General features: G+C 44.6%; 1 protein-coding gene across 1 annotated transcript; it reads left to right on the top strand.

Moving 5' to 3' along the window:
• The first annotated feature begins 381 nt into the window (after positions 1-381).
• On the top strand, positions 382-22,676 carry wdr18 (WD repeat domain 18). The gene is made up of 10 exons (XM_046392447.1): positions 382-669; positions 1,589-1,699; positions 2,000-2,133; positions 3,803-3,944; positions 6,862-7,005; positions 9,395-9,459; positions 9,630-9,754; positions 20,829-20,992; positions 21,089-21,157; positions 21,830-22,676. Exons 1-10 carry the CDS (start codon positions 460-462, stop codon positions 21,956-21,958), a joined length of 1,293 nt encoding a protein of 430 aa, XP_046248403.1. The 5' UTR covers positions 382-459; the 3' UTR covers positions 21,959-22,676.
• The last annotated feature ends 582 nt before the right edge of the window (positions 22,677-23,258 follow it).

The raw sequence follows: 23,258 nt of genomic DNA, 5'->3' as shown, positions 1-23,258 counted from the left end.
GTTAAAGATGTCTACGACTCAATTCACGCTAGTCAAAATGTTCAGTCATTACTGGTGGAAATATCAACTGTTGATATCAGCAATAATTCTTTGATATCTTTATTATATTTCCATCAGTTCTACATGTAGACTATTTACACTTGGTGCACTAATATACACCTTTATTTCGATTTATTTTATGGTTCTGCTTTCTTTACTCTCTTGAATTTATTTTTGTTGATATTGAACCTTTCAGACTGATTCATGATGTAGTTATATTTCTGTCTCGTCCGTCTCAACTGCGTTTTCGTTTTAAATGAAACTTGAATAAAGTTTAAAAAAAACAAAAAACAACTAAGGTACAAAAAAGTCCACTCCTACATCTCCCATAATGCACCGAATCCAGGAAATGACGTAGAATACAGCCAGCCAGCAGATCGCCGGTTTCCCGCGTGTGTAGTATGTTGTGGTAGAGCCAACATGGCGGCTCCTCTGGAGGTGATAGTGAGCAGTGACTCCGGCTCTCAGCTGTGGAACAGCACCGTGTTCGACCTGCACAGCGGCTCCAGCTTGCTGTCCTACCGGGGAGGGAACAGCTCTGCCCGGACACTGACCGTCCTCGGCGGGCAGTACCTGCTGTCCGCCCAGCTGGGCAAGAACTTCATCAACGTGTGGGAAATCCAGAGGAAGGTACGGACACCATTGGACACTCGAAGACACCTGAACACAGCAGAACATACCCGCTACATGTCTCTCCGTCCTCCGGGGACGGGCGGCGGGAGAAACCCTTGTCTTCCCTTGTCTGTCTTGTCTGCCCAGATAAGGCAGACATCAACGAACTTATTTACGAAAATTAGCAAAATTCAACAGAACGCGCATTTGCAAACACGGATCATCCCGTACCACAAAACGCAAAACGTATCACCAAGCTGCTGTCTCTGCTCTTTAATTCGGCATGTAAAAGGTCTACCAAACCTCATTCAGCTTCACTTAAAACTGATCTGTTGTAATGAATTCAGCTCAGCTCAGCGCCGTCCTCCATTGTGTTGGTTTTGGGTGAGAACCAACATGTGGGAAATTAGTGAAGCTTTTTAACAAATTAAATGTTCCTTAATGTATAATTTATTCATGCCGAATTGGAAATCAGCGTTTTTTCATTTTGCAAAGTAGCTTTGTAGTGATGTACGGTGCGCCGATGAACGACGATATTCATTTACCGATTTTTGCGTGAAGGTGTGGATCATGTTTTGTCTGCTGCACGTCGTTTCGCAGACCCCAGTACTGCAGCCTTTGTGTCGTTATGACATATTAGACAGTATGTCTGCTTATATTTACTCGTTACTGTTACAAAGCCCTTTTATTGTAGTCGTCTGTAGGTTCATCTGTCTTTTTGATCTCACCTGTCCGTCTTTAATATATTTTTACTTAACTGCATTTCATGACAGTCCAACACTGATTTATTGTACCACCCGGCGAGCGCGCTAAGTAGTTATAATATCTGTGCTCTTTCCATCCCTCGGTGTTACATTGAACTGTTACTAAAATTGAGTATTTGTACATGGTATACTACAGTATGAATTAACCTGTCATACATGTGACTTCCTTCCAGGATCAGCTGCAGCAGAAGATCGTGTGTCCAGGTGTCGTCACCTCTCTGACATCATCGCCTAACGGACTCTTCCTCGCTGCCGCCATCGCGGAGGCCATTTACCTGTGGGAGGTGAGTCTGCTTCAAACAAAAAACCGGTTAACTTAACGATGATGATTAATATTAAGTCGGTGGCCACTTTATTTGGTCCAACTCTGTGATGGAGGGCAGGACTTTCACCTTCAAGCTAAACCTTCTCTGTTTCCACAGTTAGTGCCTGAAGAATGAGTCCCTAAATTAAATGCTGCATTATTAAAGTAGCTCAGAATAAACTGTGGAAACGTAACACTTTACAGTTTAATTTTGAAGAAAAACAGATGAAAGCAAACGTGATATGATAGGTGTATAATGTCTCTTCTGTGATTGGCTCAGGTGTCCACAGGTAAGCTGCTGTGTGTCCTCAGTCGTCATTATCAGGATGTCACCTGTCTGAAGTTCACAGATGACAGCAGCCATTTTGTCTCTGGAGGAAAAGACAACCTGGCTCTGGTGTGGAGACTGTGCAGGTAAGACACACCTGAACACACCTGAGCTGGGGCTGGGCGATACATCAGATACACTCGATGTACTGTCGCTTGTGGTACATTCGATGCAGTGAAGAACATCACAAACAATACAAACAGAGTCGCCGCTGACGTGAAGCTTCTGGGTTTTGCTGCACTCGCTCTAATGCGTTTGTAATTGATCCAGAGGTAAGGCGAACGACCAGCTGATCAGTTCAAAGCGAGAAAGAATTTAAGTGAACCCAGATTTTGTTTGGTTGACGACAGCCCTGCACTCCAGGCCGCTCGTGTCTGATGTGGAAACAGTTAACTAAACGTGACACTGTGTCCGTGTTTATAATGAACTCTGTTAATGAATCAATGAATACATTTATTAACGAATTATAATTAACTGGTTTGAGCCGTCTGTTGTTGATAAAAGAATCTCGCTGTCGAAGGTTCTTCAGTTTCCTTCTGTTGTGACTGAAATCGTGAAACAGTTTGAAGTGTGCTGAAGAAGCTCGCTGACACAGACGGCATCGTCCTCATCGTCCTGACGTCTCCCTGTGAACGCTCTCTGATCTGGAGACAGCTGATAGAAAAATGTTAGGACATTCTTTAACCTGTGAGGGGCGAGAGCTGCCGCGTCCACTGGGGGGAGCTCTGACACAGAGTGTGGACAGGTGAGCAGCTCCTCACCTGTCTGTGTTAGCTCTACTGCCCGTCAGTCAGTCCATGTTGTCTGTGAGCAGGAACGTTTTCGGCTGGAAACATCAGTCTATTGATCGATTGGCTGATTGACAGAGAAATGGTCGTGATCGTCTCTGTCAGTCTCAGACTTCAGGTTGTTGTTTCAATCAGTCGGTCATCAAAAACGGCCACTTGGTTTGTTCTTTACGATAAAACACAGCAGCAGCAGGGTGCAGCTGATCCAGATCAGATCCTCATCTGGACTCAGACCCTCAACCTGCTTCCTGGTGAGGCGGAGGCAGCCGATTGGCTCAGTCCTGTCTCACCGTGACAAGTGAAAACATGTCATTGATCAGCTGCAGCCAGTGATCAATTTATGTGTTGATGTGAAGATGAAATGTGCTCACTTGTCAGTGTATAAAGCTGCAGCTGTCCTCAGAGAGACAGACACCCCCCCTTCTGTCTGTGCTGTGTCTGATGTTGTGATGTCAGTGAGCAGCAGAGGAGGATGGGAAGCCTGAGCTGAATGTTAAACATGTTGTCTGATGGACGCCTGTCAGTAATAAAACATGTTTCACACGTTTGATCAGTTTTGTCTCCGTTCTGACAGCAGTTTCGTTGGAATTAATAATGACTGGTGCAAAGTTACATAAGTTGCTTTAAGAAATTCTTTCTTCTGTGGCTCTGCAGGTTTTTAATTCTGTCATGAATCTGCTTTAAATAACTCATGGTTATTGTTAAACTCCTTCCTGAGTCTCTGAGGAGTTTCTTTCATAATTGTGTCATACCAACCTCATCACTGATATAACTGACAGGGAAAAGTTAAAAAGTGTTTAACAGGGACTTTAAATCTGACCGTATCTGTGACTTTTCTCATCATTTTCACCCTAAAACCCAATAAAGTAAAATCGTCTGCTTTCTGATGGGGTTTCTGAGTGTACAAACCAGCGTTAAGATGCTTTTATTCTTGATTGACTCTCATTGTTTCCTGTGTGTGTTTCAGTGTGATCCAGCTGGATTTAAGCCACACCCCCGAGCCGCGTCACGTCCTGTCTCGTCACTCTCTACCAATCACAGACCTGCACTGTGGCTTAATGGGAGCGCAGGCCAGAGTGGCCACTGCCTCCTTAGACCAAACTGTCAAGGTAAGACTCACTTTATAACACCTGCACAGGTATAATAGATGGTGTTTATGATTATTGTATTAGAACAGAAAGAAACTGAAATAAACCACTGATAAAGAGCCAGAAAAGAAATCAGAATTTATTTATTTATGAGGATTTATACACGTGTAACACTCAGAGAGCAGATACGGAGCAAAACATAGCTTCAAAATAAAAGCATAACCTTTAAAGGCTTTGACTCTTTCTATCTGTTTCATCGGCAGTGATATTAGTGTTTACTGTGAACAAAAGCAACGCACACGTGTCCTGCTCAGATAAGACTGTTCAGTCTATAATCTGTGGAGAGAAAGATTTATCTGATCAACGCAGTATTCACCCTGAAACTTCCACCCTGTTTGTTTTCTTTGAGTTTCGCATCATGTCTAAGAAAAAGCTGCTCAGTAAAATAAAGGAAAGGAAAGGAAAGTGACATATTTTGCCATTGGAGGGAACTCACTCCAACGAAATTTGTTCTCTGCATTTAACCGTGGCAGTGGGGGTTAGGTACCTTGCTCAAGGGTACCTCAGCCATGGACACCGGGACGGGGAATCGAACCAGCGATCCACCGGTTACGGGTCCGACACCCTAACCGCTGATCCACGACTGCCCCACCAGACCTAAAATACAAATAGAAGAGCCACAAACACTGAGCCAGACTTTCAGAATAAAAGTACTGTTAGAAGCTGCGAGGTTTGTCTGTTTGAAAACTGACGGACTTTCTTTAAATGTGATGTTTTCTAAAGGAGGTTTGATTCGAGTGTTTCTGTCAGAGAACAAAAGTGGTGTTGAAATAAAACCGATCACAGGGATAAAATGTGTTTTTTCTCAGTGTTACTGAACAGGAAATGAATTAATCCTGTGCTGATAAATCCTCCCAGAGGCTCGGAGCAGGTCGTCCTCTCTGTCTCGTGTTTGATTGGTTGGTTGTCCTGCAGGGTCAGACGCTCCCATCCTTCTCTGTTTAAACATTTTGTCTCTTGAATCTATTAACGGAATCAGTTCGGTTTGGATTCAAGCCGCCGCCGCCGCTCATCCTGATTCAGATCTGGTTTCAGTCACAGTGAGACTGATGCCTGTTGGTGTTTTTGTGTGTGTCCTGTCAGGACTCTTCAGTCCCTGGTGACCCACATGAAGGTGGTCTGACAGCAGAACAAACTGCCGATGTTTCAGCCTCGTGCGCCTTCGGTTGACAGATGAGCTCGTTACGAAGCTGCTGGGTGGAAACAGAGATAGACTGGCGCTCGTCATTACGATCGGGCAGGTAGGACAGGTGAGGAGGTCGTGTCCTCTCGCAGATAAAGCCAGGCTGATGATGATTAATGGTTGGATGAAGGAAAGTGACACCAGAGACAAACGTTACACCTTCAGACACAAACGCAGTCAAAGTTTTCAGACTTGCGGTAGAATTTTAGTTCAGCCATATGAGCTTGGCTGCAGACTCGTCAGGTTGAACTTGTCTAATCAAGCCGTCCAAACGTATTTCCCTCCAGTGATTGGTTTGTTCGGGTGTGTGTGAACACAGACCGTCTTGGCTTTTTCTCCACAGAAGTGAACAGAGAGTGAGATTCAGCTTCAGCGTGTTAGGATTGGACTACATGGACTGTGTTCTCTCATTTAAACAAGTTACGTCACTGAATTTGGTCAGAATTGATTTCTGGATAAGTTGATTAAGGACGTCACACAAGTGGGAGGTGAAGAGTCAGTCAGACAGGAAGCGGCTCTCGATGCACCTTTACGCTCCCACAGGAAGCTCCATGTCTGTGCGTGTCTTGGTGTGTATTCCTGCAATGTGGATGGAGTGTATTTTCAGCAAGTATTTATTGAAGTGAAACCTGTTCCTAGCCAATCAGACGGTGTGACTGTGACATCACTGATCACCTCCGATAAGAAAGATTAATGTATTTAAACGCAGGAGCGTCTCCTCTTCGTTCTCAGATCCGGTTTTAATTTTGGTAAAATCCCCTCTGCCATAAATCACAGGAGGCGGAGTCTCAGCAGCGACCCGTCGGCTCGCCGTAACATCATAACAGATGGTCAAGAGATGCTGAACACATTCTGAATTATCCGATTTTTAAGTGGAGTCTGGAACACAGTCTGTATTCTGCAGAGCCAGCAGCTGGCAGCGGAGACGAATCACATCCTGCCATCATTACTAAACCTCTCCATACCTCTTCCTCTGTCTGTCTGTCCAATAAAAACTTTATTTACATGAGAATAAAAAAAAAAAACAACAACAACTAAAGGGTCACAGGGCTGCAGCAGACACAGCAAACGGTTTGATGCTATTTCAGTCATCAGACGGCAAAACAAACAGAGCGGGAACGTGCTGGAGTCGTCCTGCTGTCACCTCTTTTATATCTGAAATGTTGCCGTTTGTGAGACAACAAGAAGACTCGGTGGACGCTTTGCACTTGCCTCCCGTACTGACGACGTAGTGGAACTACGCTGTAATCCTCCACATCACAAGGGTTTCCGTAAAGGACTTGGCTCGTCTGCAGAGCTTTTCCCCCGCAGCTCCGGTTTTCCTGTGACTTTACTCTTTCTTTATGCACTCCTTTGTTGTTGTCTTGTTCTGATGTGGGAGGCCCTCAGGGTGGATGTAATGCCCAATATTCTCATTAATTATCTTTTTCTTCCCACTTTCTTACTCTTCCTGCCTCATTTTGTCACGTCTGAGCTGCTCTGTTCTGTGTTGTACCATAATGAATTTATTTTACGGTTTAGTCCGTTCCCGCAGTGGAAGAACGGTGAAGTTGCTTCAGACTTACTTAACATTAAAAATACGTGATGGTGGAAAACAGACGGATGTATAAAATATTGACTAACCCAAAGGATCAATAAGACAAATAGTCAAATGAAAAGTATATGAAAGCTGTCTGCATGTGTCCCTCTGCACAGGTGTGGGAGTTGTCCTCAGGCGAGCTGCTCCTGTCCATCCTGTTTGATGTGGAGATCATGTCTGTGACCTTTGACCCCTGCGAGTACTTCCTGTTCTGCGGAGGCAGCGACGGAAACGTCTTCCAGGTGTCTCTGTGCAGCCAGGTGAGTCTCACTTCACTTTACATCCTTCGTGAAGACGTGCCACCATCCTAATTCCACATCTTTTATGCGCCCACCCTGCCAGCGTCCTCCCTGTGTTATAGATCCTACCTCCCACAGATTAACAGAAATCTGTTATGTGTTTAAAAAGCAAGCAAAATTTTTCAAAGTAGCCCGCAGTGTGAACATGGTGAATGGCCGATCTCACCGTCGTATGTGAGTGCAGTTTGTCTCCAGATGAATCTGTCGGTTTGCCTGCATAACTCAGCAGAGGCTGTTGTGTGAATCAGATCTGAGTTCTTAGTTGTACTTCATTTCAGCAGAATAATCCTCTCCAGAGTTTATCTGAACACAAACAGCGAGGCGGCGAGCGTGTTTTAGATGTTAGTGTTTAAACAGCTCGTCGTTGGAGCTTAATGAGCTCATTAATCAGAGGTGATCTTCTCTGTTCAGTCAGCTCTTTAAGTGAAAACTACAACAGATAGTGTTTGACTTAATGTAAAGTAGAGAAGTGTAATTATGTGGATGAGGATGCGTTTCTGATGATTCATCTCTTTATTCGTTCATCTGCGCCGTCTGTACGTCTTTTCTTCCCTCTGACTCAATGCTGTTGTTTCTTTTCACGGCAGATTTACATTTGAAAGCCTCACCGAGTTAATCCTCCAAACAAACCACGGAGCTTCTGCTCCATAAACACCCCCCTCCCCCCTCCTCCCTCCTCTTCCTCCCCCTCACCCTCCCCTGAACTGATGATGCTGTCCTCAGTCTCTGAGGACGTTTAAGTCTGTGTATCCTGAGCTGAAACTGCTGGAGCCGCTCGCATTACAAATATCAGCTAACCTGAGACAAACACGGCGATGATGCTGAGGACGTTCGAAGCTGCCGTAGTTCCTTTACCACAAATCTGCAACACAACCCTTATTGCATCATCAAAGTGTTTGTGAGGCTCGTAGAAAAGAAAATCAGCCACTTCTGTCCTGAGCTGCAGCTTATGGGTCCAATGAGTGTTTTCATTATCTGTTGATCAGCAGACTAATTACTTGTTGTGTAATCTTCAAATATCTTCTTTTGTCCATCCAACAGTCCAAAACTCAAAGGGATTCAGTTTTTCTATGATAGAAAATCTGCATCTTGCTTTGACAAATTAACAATTGCTGATTTATTAAAATAGTTAATAACAATTTATTAAAAAATTCTGTTGACCAACTAACATGTTGCAGGTCCTGATTCAGGATCTGTTCCTTTGTTGCCCACATGAACTGTAACTAACATGAACAGTCAGCCAGCCAAAGGCCACTTACTATCGTTTCCCGCAGCTTTCTGCTGTGTGGTGAGACTGTGTGGTAATCTCTGATTGGAGGTTGTAGGTGGACCTTGTGTTGGGTTTGTTTTATCAGACTGGAACGATTGAGGTCCTCTTTGCCCACCTTGAATCCAGTACAACCTGACCCACATTGAGGCTGATGCCCCTGATCTGTGTCTTATCGCCTTCTGAAACACAAACATGTTAGTAAGTGTGCTGAGGTCATCTGTTTCTGGGTTATTTGCCATTTTAATCTTCTCTTCTCCTATTGGTACAGTCAGACCAGTCGTGATGGTTCTGCTATCAGATCATCAGTCAGAGTCCTCTCTGCTGCTCACCTTTAAAGTGTAGGAGTTGTTTACCTGAGCGAGAGTGTTTTTCATTTCCCAGAACCTCCGCCTAATGTAGCCTCCACCTAATGATCCGTTTCCCTGACGTTTCCACAGCCAATAGGACAGAGAGAGAGATGTGAGCGCTCGCAGGCCAGCCGTCGTTACAGCTCATAAAGTGATTTCACCGAGCTGAGAGAAGCTGCGTTCTTTGAATACGCTCTGACGGAAAAGATTCGACTCTGACTGCCGTAGCTCAGAATCTTATCCTGGTCGTAGTTACTTCAGTGTTACAGAACTCAGCATCAACAGGGAAGACCAGATTCACACACATTATGGTTATTAACAAGTCTGAACACGTAATTTTTTCATGTGTGTTAAAATACAGCTCGTAACCTTAGTACTCCGAAACATATGGAGTCTAGAGACGTGTGTACAGGGGTGCTGATCAGCAGACCTGAGGCCAGTCTGCAGTCTCACTATGAAATAGTGAGTGTAGAGAATCTGATTCTAATGGGTTGTACTCGGACTGTCCCTCTGCCGGCTCCTCTTATTGGTCGTCTGATGCAACAGGATCTGTAATTGATGTAATTATAGGAATCGATCAAAGCGTTTAGAGACGACTCTGAGGCCATTAAAAGAAAAAAAGAAACAGGCTGGAAGTTACAGAAGAAGAACATGACCTGGAGATTAATGAGGCAGTGCTGCTGCTCGTGTCGATAAAGTTTAACTGTTTGAACTGTTTGTGTTTCATCTGCAGGGTCTCAGTCGGGACAAATCCTTCCAGTCCGACAATGACGGGAACCAGGTCTTCAAAGGACACAGGTGAGATGACAGCAGGTGTCAGTCTGTGTGTTTACTCCATTCACATACAGATGCTAACTCAACAACTCATGAAATTGCAAGATTCTTCAAGGGAGGATGTTAATTCCATGTGTAAACAGGCCCTCAGTAGAGGTGATCTGATCTGAAGTCAGTTTGAATCTTTCCCTCAGGAACCTGGTGACATGTCTCTCCATGTCAATGGACGGGACTCTCCTCCTCTCCGGGTCGCATGATGAGACGGTTCGTCTCTGGGACATCCAAAGCAAACAGAGCATCCGCTGCCTCACCCATAAAGGTAGGCCACGCCCCCTCATTACGGCATTATGACTGTCCAGGTGACCTCAAGAGCTCTCAGCTCTGATCAGACTTCCTGCTGTTTCACAATAAAAGGTTTTTGGCTGCTACACAGTAGAGGCTCTCATACACTTTCATAATAAAAACCCTGCTAGCTCCTTCACAATAAAACTCCCCCAGCTATCTAAGAGTGAAAGCTTTCATGAGCCGTCACAATAAAAGCCTTCAAGCTCCTTCACAGTAAAAGCCCTCACGCTCTTTTAATAATAAAAACAACAGGATCCTTCACAGTAAAAACCTTCACAATAAAAGCTGTCAAACTGCTTCATAATAAAAGCTGTCTGGCTCCTTCACAGTGAAAGCACGACACTCATCTCATCCTGGTTGTAAAACTGCGCTCAACAGTCGAGTTGCTCTGATTGGTTGCTAAACTTGCACTGTGGTGTGGCATGTTCAGACTCATGAGTTTTAAAAGTGATCAATAACAAATGATCCATCAGTCGTCCCAATTAAATAGTCGTTTACCCAATCAGATAATCAGTCAGTCATTGGGGCTAATTATCCTCCCAGTGAACTCAGCTGATTGTTCCTGACAAGTCTCATTCTGATTCTTGTTATTAATGTGTTTGTGCTGATAGTTTCATGGCTTTAGTTGCTGCTCTGCTCATATTGTCTGACACTGTGATTCTTGTAATGAATATGTTCATTATGATCTGCTGTGCTGTCTGGAGCTCTCGGTAAACACGTGTTGAACTGATGAAAATCAGATGAAAGTGAACCGGGTCAGTCTTCACAGAGTTTCACAGAGTCTCAGGAGGTGAAGGTGAATTTAACCTCCGTGGCTGAAATAATTCCTCGTCTCTGCTGCTGCTGCTGGTTTATTAATGAAGCGTCTGACCCGCCGGCCCCCATCTCTCCAGAGGAGCTTTTAGTTTCCCATCTCATTCATAATAAGTGATCATGCTGTGGCTGACAGGAACATGAAGAAGAAACGCCCCGCCGTGATCATGACTGGCACTTTGTAATTAACCGAATCCTCTCTGTGCTGAAGGCCCTCTTACTTCAAACGGACTGTCAGGAGACGATAATCCCTCCTCTGGCCGGACAGACGGACTCGTGGTCTTCCCCCGCCTCCGTCACGTTTTCGGACTTTGTTCCCGCAGCCGCCGACGCCGCTCACAGAAGAACCGTTAAAAGAAAAGGCCTTATCCTCCATGACGGCAGCACTTCAAACCGATTTGTCTCAGCAGAACAGATTCAGCTGCTTCACATCATGTCAGGAAAATACCAGAAGAGCCAGAGAATGAATTTATGTCCCTAAAATCACCACCTGATTATGACAAGATTAATGATGTCACCTCCAAAGAATTAACTTCATCATTCACAGGAAAACATCGGCAAGATGAAAATGCATTCGAGATCATTAATTCAGTCCGTTTAGTAGCCGTTCTGGAGCTGTTGAACGTAGCACGTGACCTTCATCAGATTTCAAACTGCCGCCCGCCACTGCGTGTTATTAATGAATCCTTTGACGGTTATTTATGTTTCATGAAATCCAATACTGTGTTTACAGCAAGTGAAGTACTGAGCATGTGCTTGGGTCTCTGTTAGTGGCACCCAAACCTGGACATCTTATTTCGATATTTTAGTTATTTTTTCACTTTGTTTCCTGGCATACTGACCTGTGGGAGTGTTCAGTGTGGGCCAGTGTCGTATACCTCCAATACAGAAGCTAATCTTATGTACCCATTACCACGTTTGAAATACCTAAAGCTACAGTCGTTTTGCTGTAAACTGAACTCAGTCATGAAGTCTGGATGTACTAAAGGGCCCCTTGCTGTTACTGAGATCCTGAAACCTGACGCTGCAGGTCGCTGAGCCAGTGAGCTGCTAATTGACTCTTTTCTGAATGAGTTTAATGGCAGCTAATTTAATGAAATAATCAAAACAGGCCAAGTTTAATTTCTTTAGACAAGACCATGACGACTTCTGATCGGCTTCTTGTTTGATGCACTTATTTTATATTTTAATCCTCATCAGACTTTTGATTATTGCAGATGATGGGAGCCTAAAACTGCAGTGTAAATCTTCCTCTTTTTGATTGACATCTAGAGACTGAAACACCCGATCGAACGCAAAAATGATGCTGATAAATCAATATGAGATTGAGAACTGATTCGATTCAGCTGCAGCTGATTATTTCAGCTTAATTTGATTTTTTCCCCCCTTGGTTTTGAATTAAAAAGATGGTTGGTTTTCTTGATGAGAGTAAGATGTTGAGTCTGATACCTCTCACAGTGTCAGTGTAGCTCTGACTCTGTGTGTGATTTGTTTCCGTTCATTTTACGTCACTAATCAATACTCGTGGACAGGCTGCAGCGCATCCGGGAGAAAGAAGTCAGTGCTGTCGAGATGACGATTGGTTTTTTGCTTTTTTTTGTTATTTTTGCCTGAAGATGCATCCTTTAATTTAAAGAATCCAAAATACAGATCTCTGATTACAAGTGGAGTTGATCAGTCGTGTGCATAAACAGATAAAAAAGTGTGAGGTTCAGTCAGAGTTCATGATGGTGAGCAGGAAAGTGAGAAGTTAAGATATGAATCAGCTCCACCGTCTGATATCAGCGCTGCCGAGCCAAACGTGTCTCCTCGAGGCTGTCGAGACTCGACACGTCAAATCTCTCCGACTGTTATTAAGAAACATCCATCTGACAGCAGAATGGCTCCACTGGAGGCGTCGGAGTGAGACCTCTTCACTCTTCAACCATCTCTTACATCATCTGAACCATTCTTCATTTTCATCATAGCCTGGGTGCCTGGGAGAGGCTGACAGCTCCAAGGGGACCTGAATACAACACTCTGCATCAAACAGGACAGCACCGAGGACACACAGACACCTGAACACAACACGCTGCATTAAACAGGACAGCACTGAGGCCCCCCAGTCTCTGCAGACCTCTGAGGCATCAGAGGTGCTGTGGAGCTAAAGATCAGGGATTAGTAGGCGACCCAGGTGAAGGTTTCATCAGAAGGTTTCCTGAGAGTGCAGGTGTATTCTTCAGGGAAGTCCAGGTGTTCAGAGTAAACAGTGGAGCAGTGTGTCCCTGCAGGGTGTTTTCTCTGAGTATCTGCAGTGCGTTGGCAGCTCTTCAGCCTCTAACACTCTCTCAGTGTGATTTATGTCTCCATGTTGGACCAGATTTAGACCATTAGTGTAATTCCAGCAGCTGGAGCCAAGCGGATGATCAATATTTGTAATTGAGTGGGAGATAATTAGCCAGTTTCTATTACCACAACAAGCAAGAAATATAGTTTCACTTTTCAGTACAGTCCTTCGTCAGAGACGGTGGTTTCATCCAGAGAGGAAGAGTTTCACTGCTCCGCCCTTTTATTTCTGATTTACAACACGGAGGACATGTTGAGGGGAGAAAACCTTTTAACGACGTGTTAAGAACCAACCTGGACAACCCATAAAGAAAAAGACCAACATCTATCTTTAAAAACTCTTCAGAGTCTCACACACTCAGGCTCTTTTCACACACAGTCTGAAAAGAGGTTTCACAGAGTCCAAATGTCCAAATTTTATTCAGACTCGTTTTGATGTCCAAGTTGTTCAAATATTAATATTCATACAAATATTCACATACTGGACCAGTCTTACAGTCTTACAGTAACCAGTTGTACCTGGAGAAGTTTTTTGACATCTCGCAGGGAAGATGTGTCACTGTCCTCGTTTATCACCTCGCCTCTGTGAATTATTCATGTTGTGTCGTCATGACGACCGGAACATCGTTTCATTGACCCGCTCTGATGTTAACAAAGGGGGCGTGTCCTCAGCCTAAGCCCTGTTTGTGTCTCTTCACATTTAAATTTGAGCCCGTCAGCTTCATCCCCAGAGACTGTTGATGAGGCAGAAGGTGGAGGGTCGGCGTCCTGCTCAAGGACACTTCAGCAGAACAGCTGCAGAGTTGGAGCTCACAGCTTCAGGAAGCTCAATCTTTGATGATGACGCTGTTTCCCCGACATGTTTTTGCGCTCTGGTCCAGGACATCGCCACAGCTGTCGTTCGGTTTGTCCTGAAGGGTCCTTGGCCTGCTTTTAACACAAGACTCAGAGCAGGAAGTCTGTCCTAACCGGGGAGACACATTTCTGTCTCCTACTGCCTTAACTTCTTTGAAACTTATTAGTGTTATTTCTGATCTTTTACAAGACTCTGGAACTCTTCATTTCCATCCAAGTCGGTGCTTAGTTCTATTCAGCTTCAGCACACAGGTTCATATCACTTCAGCACAGGTGGGCAGGTGTACTGCAGTGTATACCTGGAGAGCAGTTCCTGTTGTGATTGTTTCAACAAAAACCACATGACAAAAAACTCCCTCAGAAAACCCTGAACGACGAAAACATGGAAGAAGCCTCGGGAAGAGCACGCCAAGAGGCGTCCCTCCAAACGTGGACTGTTGCACTGTGCTTCACACATTCACTGACCGTGAGCAGAAGGACGGTGATAACAAGTAGCAGGTAATGACAAATAAGCAGCTGGCTGAAAGCTGAGGTGAAAGCAGTGTGATTATTCAAAAGGAAAGGGAGATGACAGGAAAAGTCGCTGCGGCCTGCTGACTTTTTGACTGTGGGGACAAACAGGAGCCCCGTGTTCTGAGAGCGTAGAGCGGGAGGTGGGACACGAGGTCTAATGAGTCCAGACAGGTATGAAGGTGAGAGCCCATTCATCTGAAAGTCATCAGAAGCTCCTTAAAGCCTGATCTGACACGAACGGGAAGCCACTGAAGCGAGACTAAGAGTGGTTTAAAATCATCTCATTTCAGTTCAGATTCCGCCTGCAGCAACAAAACAATAATCAGGTTTCCGTGAAACAAAGGCACAAACTGCAGCCGTGGACTCATTTTGGTTACGTGCTGATCAGATTAACCAGATGATGGACAGGATGTCGGAGGATCGAGTGGTTTTTTATTTTGCAGTAAGTCCGAGTTTTTGCTTCATTTTGAAAATAACAGTTTTTCGTCTCACAGGATGTTTTTTTATGTTTCAACATGAAAGCCTCCCTCAGCTCTCGCTTTCTCTCTCTCTCTCTCTCTCTCTACCTGTGAGGTCACCTGGCGGTCGTTTTCTTTCTGCTCTTTTCCATTTTCTCGTCCTCCTCGTTGTCCCAGGCGTCTCTGCAGCTCGATGTTTTATTCAACTGGTAAATAAAGACTCTCCAGCAACAACCATGCAGACTGATCCGTGTGATCTCACGTCCCCTGAGAGGACGCTCACGCTGTCAGGGCTGACGGTTTGACTTGCTGAGCTCAGCGTTACGCATTCATGTCCGTCAGTCGTAGTATACATATTTAGATACGATTACAGTGAACTGTGGCTGTGAGGAACAGACCTGTAGTATTAAACTTTTACAGTGTGAACTCTTTGCCTCTAACTGTCTGATGCTGAAGTGTGAAGGTGTTTGGTTGTGTGAAGAATCAGAAGCCGTTTTTAACTTCGGTCTGATTAACAAACGTTTAGCTTCAACCTGAGAAGGAGCCGAGCAGCAGCAGACACGCTGATTAAATATTCATCTGACACATTAAAATGACAGCTGGACCAAGTTCACCTTGAGATCAGATCGCGGTTCAACACTATGAAGCAGACTGGCTCCAGTTATTGATCTGAAACTGACAGATTAATCATTTATCATTTCTCTAGCAAAGGCTGAAGTGTAAAAAGTCACGCTGTGCAGATACGGAGATTCTTCTCCTCACAAATGATCTTTGGCAGGAGCCCACAGCGTTACAAGCTGCTTCTCGGAAAATAAGAAGTGAAGAAGTGTTTCAGGGAGAGTCCAACCAAAGTTAAAAGAACAACTTCGAACCACTGGAGTAATTACACATGTGTATACTGATACTGCAGATATTGCAGTACCCTGCCATTTGAGAAAATGTTACTCCACTCCATTTTATTGGTATCAGTGCTTTCAGAACGAGTGTTCTGAGCATCATGTTATGAGTCCGGTCCCTGCAGGCGTGGCGAACGTGCCGACTTTGTCTCATGCTCGCTGAAAATATCCCCTGAATTAAACCAGGCAGAAAAGAGAAGGTTCAGCGTGAGGTTTGGCTTTTCAGAGTTCGGTCATCCCAAAGTGGAACAAGCTGTCAGACCGAAATGAGGCGTCCGGTAGGCGTCAGCGTGCCGACTGTAAGCAACGAACCTCCAGCAGGACACCAAAAAGCACTTTGAAAAGATTTAAGGTAAGCAGGCCGTCCACTGATCAGGGCTCAGTCAGGATGCGTTTGATGGTTCAGTCACGCCTGGTTAGTGCTAATCTGACCCGTTTCCTTCAGCATGTGAATGAGCAGCCTCCCGTTTTAATTGCCACGCGTTTGTCGGTGGCCTCGTCAGTAAGCGTGACGCCGCTCCTTCAGTCATTACTGAAAACTACTTCTTGTTCCTCGAGTGGCTTGTCGTCTTAAATTGATCCTCGAGGTAATCTGAGGGAAATTAATTTGAAGAGTCCCCAGACAGGAAGTTGGAGTGGCAGCCGGCCGCGGCTCGGCGCTGCAGGCAGGAAAACCTCCTCCAGCAGGAAAAACACTAGAATCAGTTTGTATTGTGGAGGGATTTAAGTGTTTTCTGGGAGCTCTGAAGGTTGTTGTTCTCTGAGCATCAGTAAATCGACTCCCACGTTTCCTCGCCGTGATTTGGAGCTTTTGTTGGCGTGAAATGAGTCTGGCGGAGCGTCACCTCGTCAACTCGGCTGCTGATTTACTGATTGAAGGCAGTGCAGAGACCCGCTCTGTCTTTGTGGCTTCCCTCTGATAAGCTGGAAATCAAGAGTTGTTTCTGGTGAAAGAATGAAAATGTTTTTTGGTGGCTGAGCAGAGTAAAGCCTCTGCTGCTGCTGCTTCCTTTGTTTGCTTTAAACAGGTCACTTTTATTCACATCTAATCTTCCTCTGAACATCACAGGGCTGCATGTTGTTTTCATGTTTGTGAGGATTTAAGGCCTCAGAGTGAAAGACTCGTTGAAACAGGTTGCTCACTCGAGGATACAATTTAAATTGTAAATGTTGGGATTTTGGAAACAATAAGAAGGAGAAGCAAAGGATTAATGTGTTTACCTTCAACATGCGTGGTTCTGCATCAGCCAAGAAGTCAGAGATACCAACTGATAACATCCTGATCAAAGATAAATAAGTAGACTATATGGACAGAGGTATTGGGACACCTGCCCGTCACACCAACAGGGACTTTAATGACGTCTCCTTGTAAACTCACAGACAGCTTTGCAGCTCTAACAGCTTCCACTCTTCTGTGAAGGCTTTCCACAACATGTTGGAGTGTTTCTGTGGGAATTTGTGCCCATTCATGCAGTAGAGCATTTGTGAGGTCACACACTGATGTTGGACCAAAAGGCCTGGCTCACAATCTCCGTTCCAGTTCATCCCAAAGGTGTTGGATGGGGTTGAGGTCAGGGCTCTGTGTGGGCCAGTCAAGTTCTTCATCCAACCATGTCTTTATGGAGCTTTGCTTTGTGCACTGGGGCACAGTCATGCTGGAATAGAAAAGGGCCTTCAACAAAAGCATAGCATTGTCCAAAATGTCTTGGTGTGCTGAAGCATTAAGATTTCCCTTCACTGGAGATCAGGGGCCGAGCCCAAACCCTGAGGAACTGTTGTTGTACTGTTGAATTGTAGAGGATTTTTTAAAGATAAGACAGTTTTTACAGCTGAGGACTACAGCTTCCCCTCCAGGACTCCTCTGAACCACCACAGTCTCACACATTGACGTAGTGATGAGGACCACATGACCCTGAGGGGTCAGAAACCTGCAGAGTTTTCTTTCAGCAAATATGGGGTCAGACTCAGAGCTGCTTAAATATTTTACTGACAAATCAGAAGGAGAGCAGTTTTAATATTTTACCCTCAGCAGAACACAAAGAAGTTAATAAAGTACGTGTCCAGTTGGTGAGCGGTCCGTCACTCTGACTCACTTGTTCAGAGAACAGTGCTGTTTAATTTTACATCTTTATCGAGGGTTTTGGTTCAGTCTTTGTTTTGTTTCTAAACCTCCTCTGATCAGGATGTCACAGATGAAATCATTTTCACTTTAAGCAGAGTCTGTGGCAAACGTGAGAAACTCAACAGAATAGTAGACCTGCCTATCTTTGACTTTTAAAGAATGAAAATGGACCGCAACAGCATTTTTATTTAGATTCTTTTAATTTTACATATAATAAGAAAGAACGGAGCATAATCTGCTCCTCTGCTTGTGTGATTCTCTGGTATAAATTGATATTCGTCAGTTTTCATTCTTTCACTTCATTCATTCATTCATTCACTTATGGTGACATCAGTGCCACCCGCCCGTACTTTTTGCACATATTAAAAAATGAGCGGCGTATTCCTTTAAAACTTTCTGTAGGAAGCAGTAAGTCTTCTTTGCAGGACATCTGAACTTTGCTGAAGCGTGTCTGTCTTCGTCTCTCACTCGACAAGGCGATGAAGGAGATTAGATTAAAAAATAAAGACGTGCAGTAGAAATTGAGAAGTTCAAATCCAAACACTTTTTGTGGGTTTCCCCTCATGTTTTTGTGGGTATCTTCAGTTTGGTTTCCTGCCAGACGTGTTTGAAAGCCGATGAAAGTTTGATGGTCAGTTTTTCACTCGGCCTGCAGCTCGTCTCCTCGTGTCGCTTCTGAAACGTTCAGCTGAATACCAACTACAGCTCGCATCGATGAAGAATCGTCACTTCTGGGATGAAGGATGTTTCTGTCAGTTTATTGGATGCTAAAAGAGCGCGTGCAAAAAGTGTTCAAATCCTGCAAAACGCCAGTGAGCCTCACTGACGTTTCGTTCGATGAAGTGACGGAAATCGAACAAGAGCAGCGTCTGATGGATGAGAGTTAACATTTGAAGCTGTTGAGCTAAAAATAATAATTGGCAGTTTTCTCACCAAATACTAACCAATAACTAAACTTTATGATCTGCCATCCGTGTTTTCGATTGAGTTTGGTACAGAATTGACTTGATTGATGGTTTTCACGATTGAAATTGCCTGCATTGTGCTCACTATTCCTCCAGTAAAGGAACTTCCAGATACTGTACGTCAAATAAGTTGGGGATCAAAATGATTATTTTGTACCAGACTGTTAACACGTTTATTGCTGCTGTAATCTGGGACATTTTAACATGTGATCTTATGGGCGGATTGACTCGCTCTTGGAGCCAGCCTCAAGTGGTCGTTTGAGGAACTGCAGTGTTGGGCCCTTAATGTTGGCTTCATTGAGGTTATGCTGGTGCTGTGACGCAGTAGCAGAGTGGTGTATTAAATGTAGGCTGTTGGAAGTGAAATTACTGAAATGAAATGACTCCGTTACAAATGCACGCCTTTCATGTCATGTTCGGCCGCCGCTGGCCTGTGAGCCGCAGTTTGAACACCCTCGTTTTAAAGGAAGCACCTGAGTGGCGGTCGATTCGAGGAAGTCGAGTGTGATCCAGGCGCCGCCCGCCCGTCAGACTGGAGTACGAGTCCGATCCATCTGGCCAATCTGAGCTCAGAAAGCCTGCTGGTGATTTACAGCGTGTTTGTAAAAGACTGACAGTAATGGACCAATCAGAGACCAGCAGTCAGGTTCAAAAGTTGAAGAGTCCCATAAAAGAATAGAGTGAAGGACTGCAGCAGCTTTTAGAGCAGAGTTATTCTTAACCCAGAGGCTGAAAACAATAACTTCATTATGAAACATAAGCGCAGTGAAATATGATCCGAGCCGGACATCAGAGCAGATTATTAAACTGAAGGTTTTGCTGCTGAGACACAAACACATGAAAACAGTTTTATTATTATTATGTAAACTCAGGCCATTTTTTCCTGCCCGACACCTGAACTTTGCATATTGAGTTTGTTTTTATTTAACAGCCGTGTGCTGAACCCGAGTGGCTGTTGTGTTATGGATGTGCTTAAAGTCACGATGTTTACTGGGCGACGTCGTGTCCCACGCACACTGAGCTCTAAAAGCGGCTCCCACGTGGACATAAATACATTAACAATAATCAGTTTAATAACTGGCTGAGGTGAGCAACGTTGAAACGATCAGTCGACCGATCGCAGGCGTCCCTCGTCGATGTTGGTTAGTCGAGCAGTTGGTTCATGCAGCTTCACGGGACGCCATTTCTGAGAGTGTGGTGCCTGACATCGTGTACTCGCAGATACTCTTCCGTAGTATTGGACGCCTTTCTGTTACTGTCGTTGGTATGAGAACAGCCCTACAGACACTGGATGTTATTCACTGTGTGCAGAGAGTGTTTGGGTGGACGTCTGAAATGGACGTCTTCATGTGTGGAGCTTCTTCCTGTGTTTACTCGTTCAGGCGCATCAGAAAGGAAACCGAATCAAAGAGAATATATTGTCATTGTAAATCAGTAATATCTGATATTAAATAATGACGAGTGATGGGTGACTGAAGTGAACTGTAGTATTTCTCAGTCCTGCTGAAGTCGCTCTCTCTGCTGCAGCTTTGAGGTTATTTCAGGTTACAAATTGAAGAAATTTTTTTCCTGCCTTTGATCTGCTCTTTGCTGCCTTTGGGCTCCGTCCTCATCCTCATCCTCATTCAGCTGATGTCACAGGTCAGCTGACAGCTCATTGGTCCGTCTACGAGCAGCTGCAGGACCCTCAAGAGGAGATTTACTGTGAGGCACAAACCTCAGAAGCAACCCGTCAGATGAGCTGTCATTCACCGCGTCGCTGTTTGTGAATCAGGTCGAGCTGTCACATCACCCTGCAGCTGAAAAACTCCACTCAGTTATTTCATCAACAGGAAGATTAATTATTCTGGTCATTAATCAATACAACTTCCCTGTCGACTGATTCTCTTTGGCTTTTGGACGTTTGAAGACGTCATGTTGGACTCTGAGACAGACTTTTTCACTGTTTCACTGTGACTTTTCAAACACTAAATGAATAATCGATCCAATCCAAAAGAATAGCGAGTGCATTAATCAATACTCATAATGATAATGGGCTGCAGCTAAACCACAGTCCTGGTGTCTGCGGTCCTGTGACTTCACTTCCTGTCTGTGTGTTCAGGTCCGGTGACGAACGCCGTCATTATGGCGGCTCCGGCCAACATGTTCCTGCCTGACAGTCGCCCTGCCGTCCCTCTGCCGCGCTTCAGCCGCCACCTGCACGCCTCCGAGGGCGACAGCGGAGAGTCGGGGGAGGTGTGCGTTCGACTCGGCCTCTACGCGCAGGTGAGTCAGCAGGTGACGCGAGCGAGGAGGAGCTCGACGGGTTTGGAAGTCACGTTAAGGAAATGTTTGTTTACTTTGGTCTTCCTGTGTTTTTAGGAGGAAGAGGAGACGTACCTGCAGAAAGCTGATAGGCTGAACTCTTTGATGAACGCCGTGACTGACAAGGTGAGGGGAGGGGGGACTCAGATCGATCCAGATCCTGTTTACCGTCACTGTTAGGGAGCTCGCATGTCGTCCATCTTTACACACGTCACAGTTCGCTATTCATCACATCTAAATTTTCTTTTAAATTTCCAGTTTTCACGTGCTTTTTCAAATTCCAGTGTAGTTTCACAAAGTTTAGCTGTGATTTCCTTAATAATAATAATAATCATTATTATTATTATTATAATGATTCATGACCTCGATGTGGTTTTCTACAAACCTCCCACAATAAACAGCAGAGACTCAGAGGAGCGCTGAGGTTTCCTACTGAAACAGCAGGTGTTGAAGGCAGCATGCGCACACACACACACACACACACACACACACACACACACTGAATGATGTATGAGTTCACCTCCACAATATGAAACATGAGACTGATATGAAGAATAATGACTGATTCTGCAGCTGAAATATGAAGAATGACCCACCGCCATCCGTCCATCCGTCCATCCATCCATCCGTCCATCCATCCATCCGTCCATCCATCCATCCGTCCATCCGTCCATCCATCCATCCATTCATTCATAACTCTGCCGCCATTAAAAACACATGAGACTGGGACCATTTTAACCAGTCTGACCGTGTTTGTTTCCGTGTGCTGTGTTTTTAACAAAGCGTGTTGCGTTTCAGTCGGTGTTTGGTGATGGCGAGAACACGAAGGTTCGAGTTGCGGAGCTGGAAGAGGAAGTCCAGACTCTGAAGAAAGTCAACAAAGATCTGTACGACTTCTCCGCCCAGCTGCTCACCAAGCCCACATGAACACACACAGACACACAGGTACACACTGAGAAACGCACACACAGTCACACAGAACCACACAAACATGTATACACATGTGGACACACACACACACGTCTGTCACACTCTGATGGTTTTTGCTGGTAAAAAATAAAAGTCCTTTGTTTTTTGTAGTACTTCCTGTCTGCCGTGTGTTGATGCTGACATCCATCAGTAACTGTAACTCACCACTAACTAACCAGAATCTCCACCCACATGCACCTTTGACCTTCGGCAAACTCCACATAACCTCACTGTCTGAGTAATCAGATTACTCTGATTAGTAAACCGATCAGCTGTCAGATGAGCCGTGTGTCAGAGAGGTCAAAGGTCGTCGTCCGGCTGAGCGTGAACGAGAGCCTTTTATTCTGAAGGAGTCTGTTCTACAGAAGAATTCTCAGCTTTTTGAGTCTTTGACCTCAATTAAACCCATCTGGCAGGAGGTCAAAGGTCAGACTGCTGATCAGTTCTGCCTCTTCATGATGTTAAATGACTTCTTGAAAAAGCTGGAGTAAAAGAAAGCGACGAGGCTCCAACGTTCGCGTGTCAGATTAAATCAGAACGAACGCCATGGAAGGTTTTTAAAGGAAGTTTCAGTCTGCAGGTTCAGAGTGAGACCAGTTAAAGAAGAAGTCACCTCAGAAATCCGATCCATTTAAAACCAAACAGTTCGACGTCTTCCCTACAAAAGTCCAGTTACGAAAAGGCCGCGTTTGACCTCACAGTAGAGGAGCAAATCAATTCTGAGCGGAGGTCATAATATGACGTGTGGTAAAACTCAGCGTACAGGAAGTGCAGATTAAAACTTTGACTCTTTTATTGGATTTTCCTGACTCATCCCCTTCTGCTAAACAAAGCAGGTCTGTCTGTGTTTCAATCGTTCAACCTTTATTTATACAAGCAGGTCAGTGACAGGTGTTCAACCAAACTGCACAGATGTGACACTATAAATAATAATAATAGACTGCCATCAAAGCTATGGAGGATAAAAACACATTAGAAATATTAAAAACTGGATTACAGTCAGAGATTAAAATGTCACATAAACATGAACGTGTTTCTGTGCGGCCGTTAACTTCTGCTGAGTCGCTCTTTCAAGACATTTGGTTCAAACTTACAGAACTTTATTTCAACTGCGCTAACGCGAGCCTGACAGGCGGAGATGTGGCGAACGATTTGCTCTGAAGGTCAAAGGTCACGCAGAGTTTTAGGAGTTGCTCAGCATTACTTCATCCTTCATCCGTATTTATAATAACTTGAAATAAGAGTATTTCATCTGTGT

The sequence above is a fragment of the Scatophagus argus genome, chromosome 6 (genome assembly GCF_020382885.2).
Source record: "Scatophagus argus isolate fScaArg1 chromosome 6, fScaArg1.pri, whole genome shotgun sequence".
NCBI lineage: Eukaryota > Metazoa > Chordata > Actinopteri > Scatophagidae > Scatophagus > Scatophagus argus.
The sequence above is the reverse complement of the archived record's forward strand: the minus strand, read 5'-3'. Positions and strand labels throughout refer to the sequence as shown.

Excerpts from the sequence above, each read along its gene's own strand:
- wdr18 (XM_046392447.1), top strand. The coding sequence starts at position 460 with ATGGCGGCTCCTCTGGAGGTGATAGTGAGCAGTGACTCCGGCTCTCAG. Across the intron at positions 670-1,588 it reads TGTGGGAAATCCAGAGGAAG|GATCAGCTGCAGCAGAAGAT; the intron begins GTACGGACACCA and ends ACTTCCTTCCAG. Across the intron at positions 3,945-6,861 it reads CCTTAGACCAAACTGTCAAG|GTGTGGGAGTTGTCCTCAGG; the intron begins GTAAGACTCACT and ends CCCTCTGCACAG.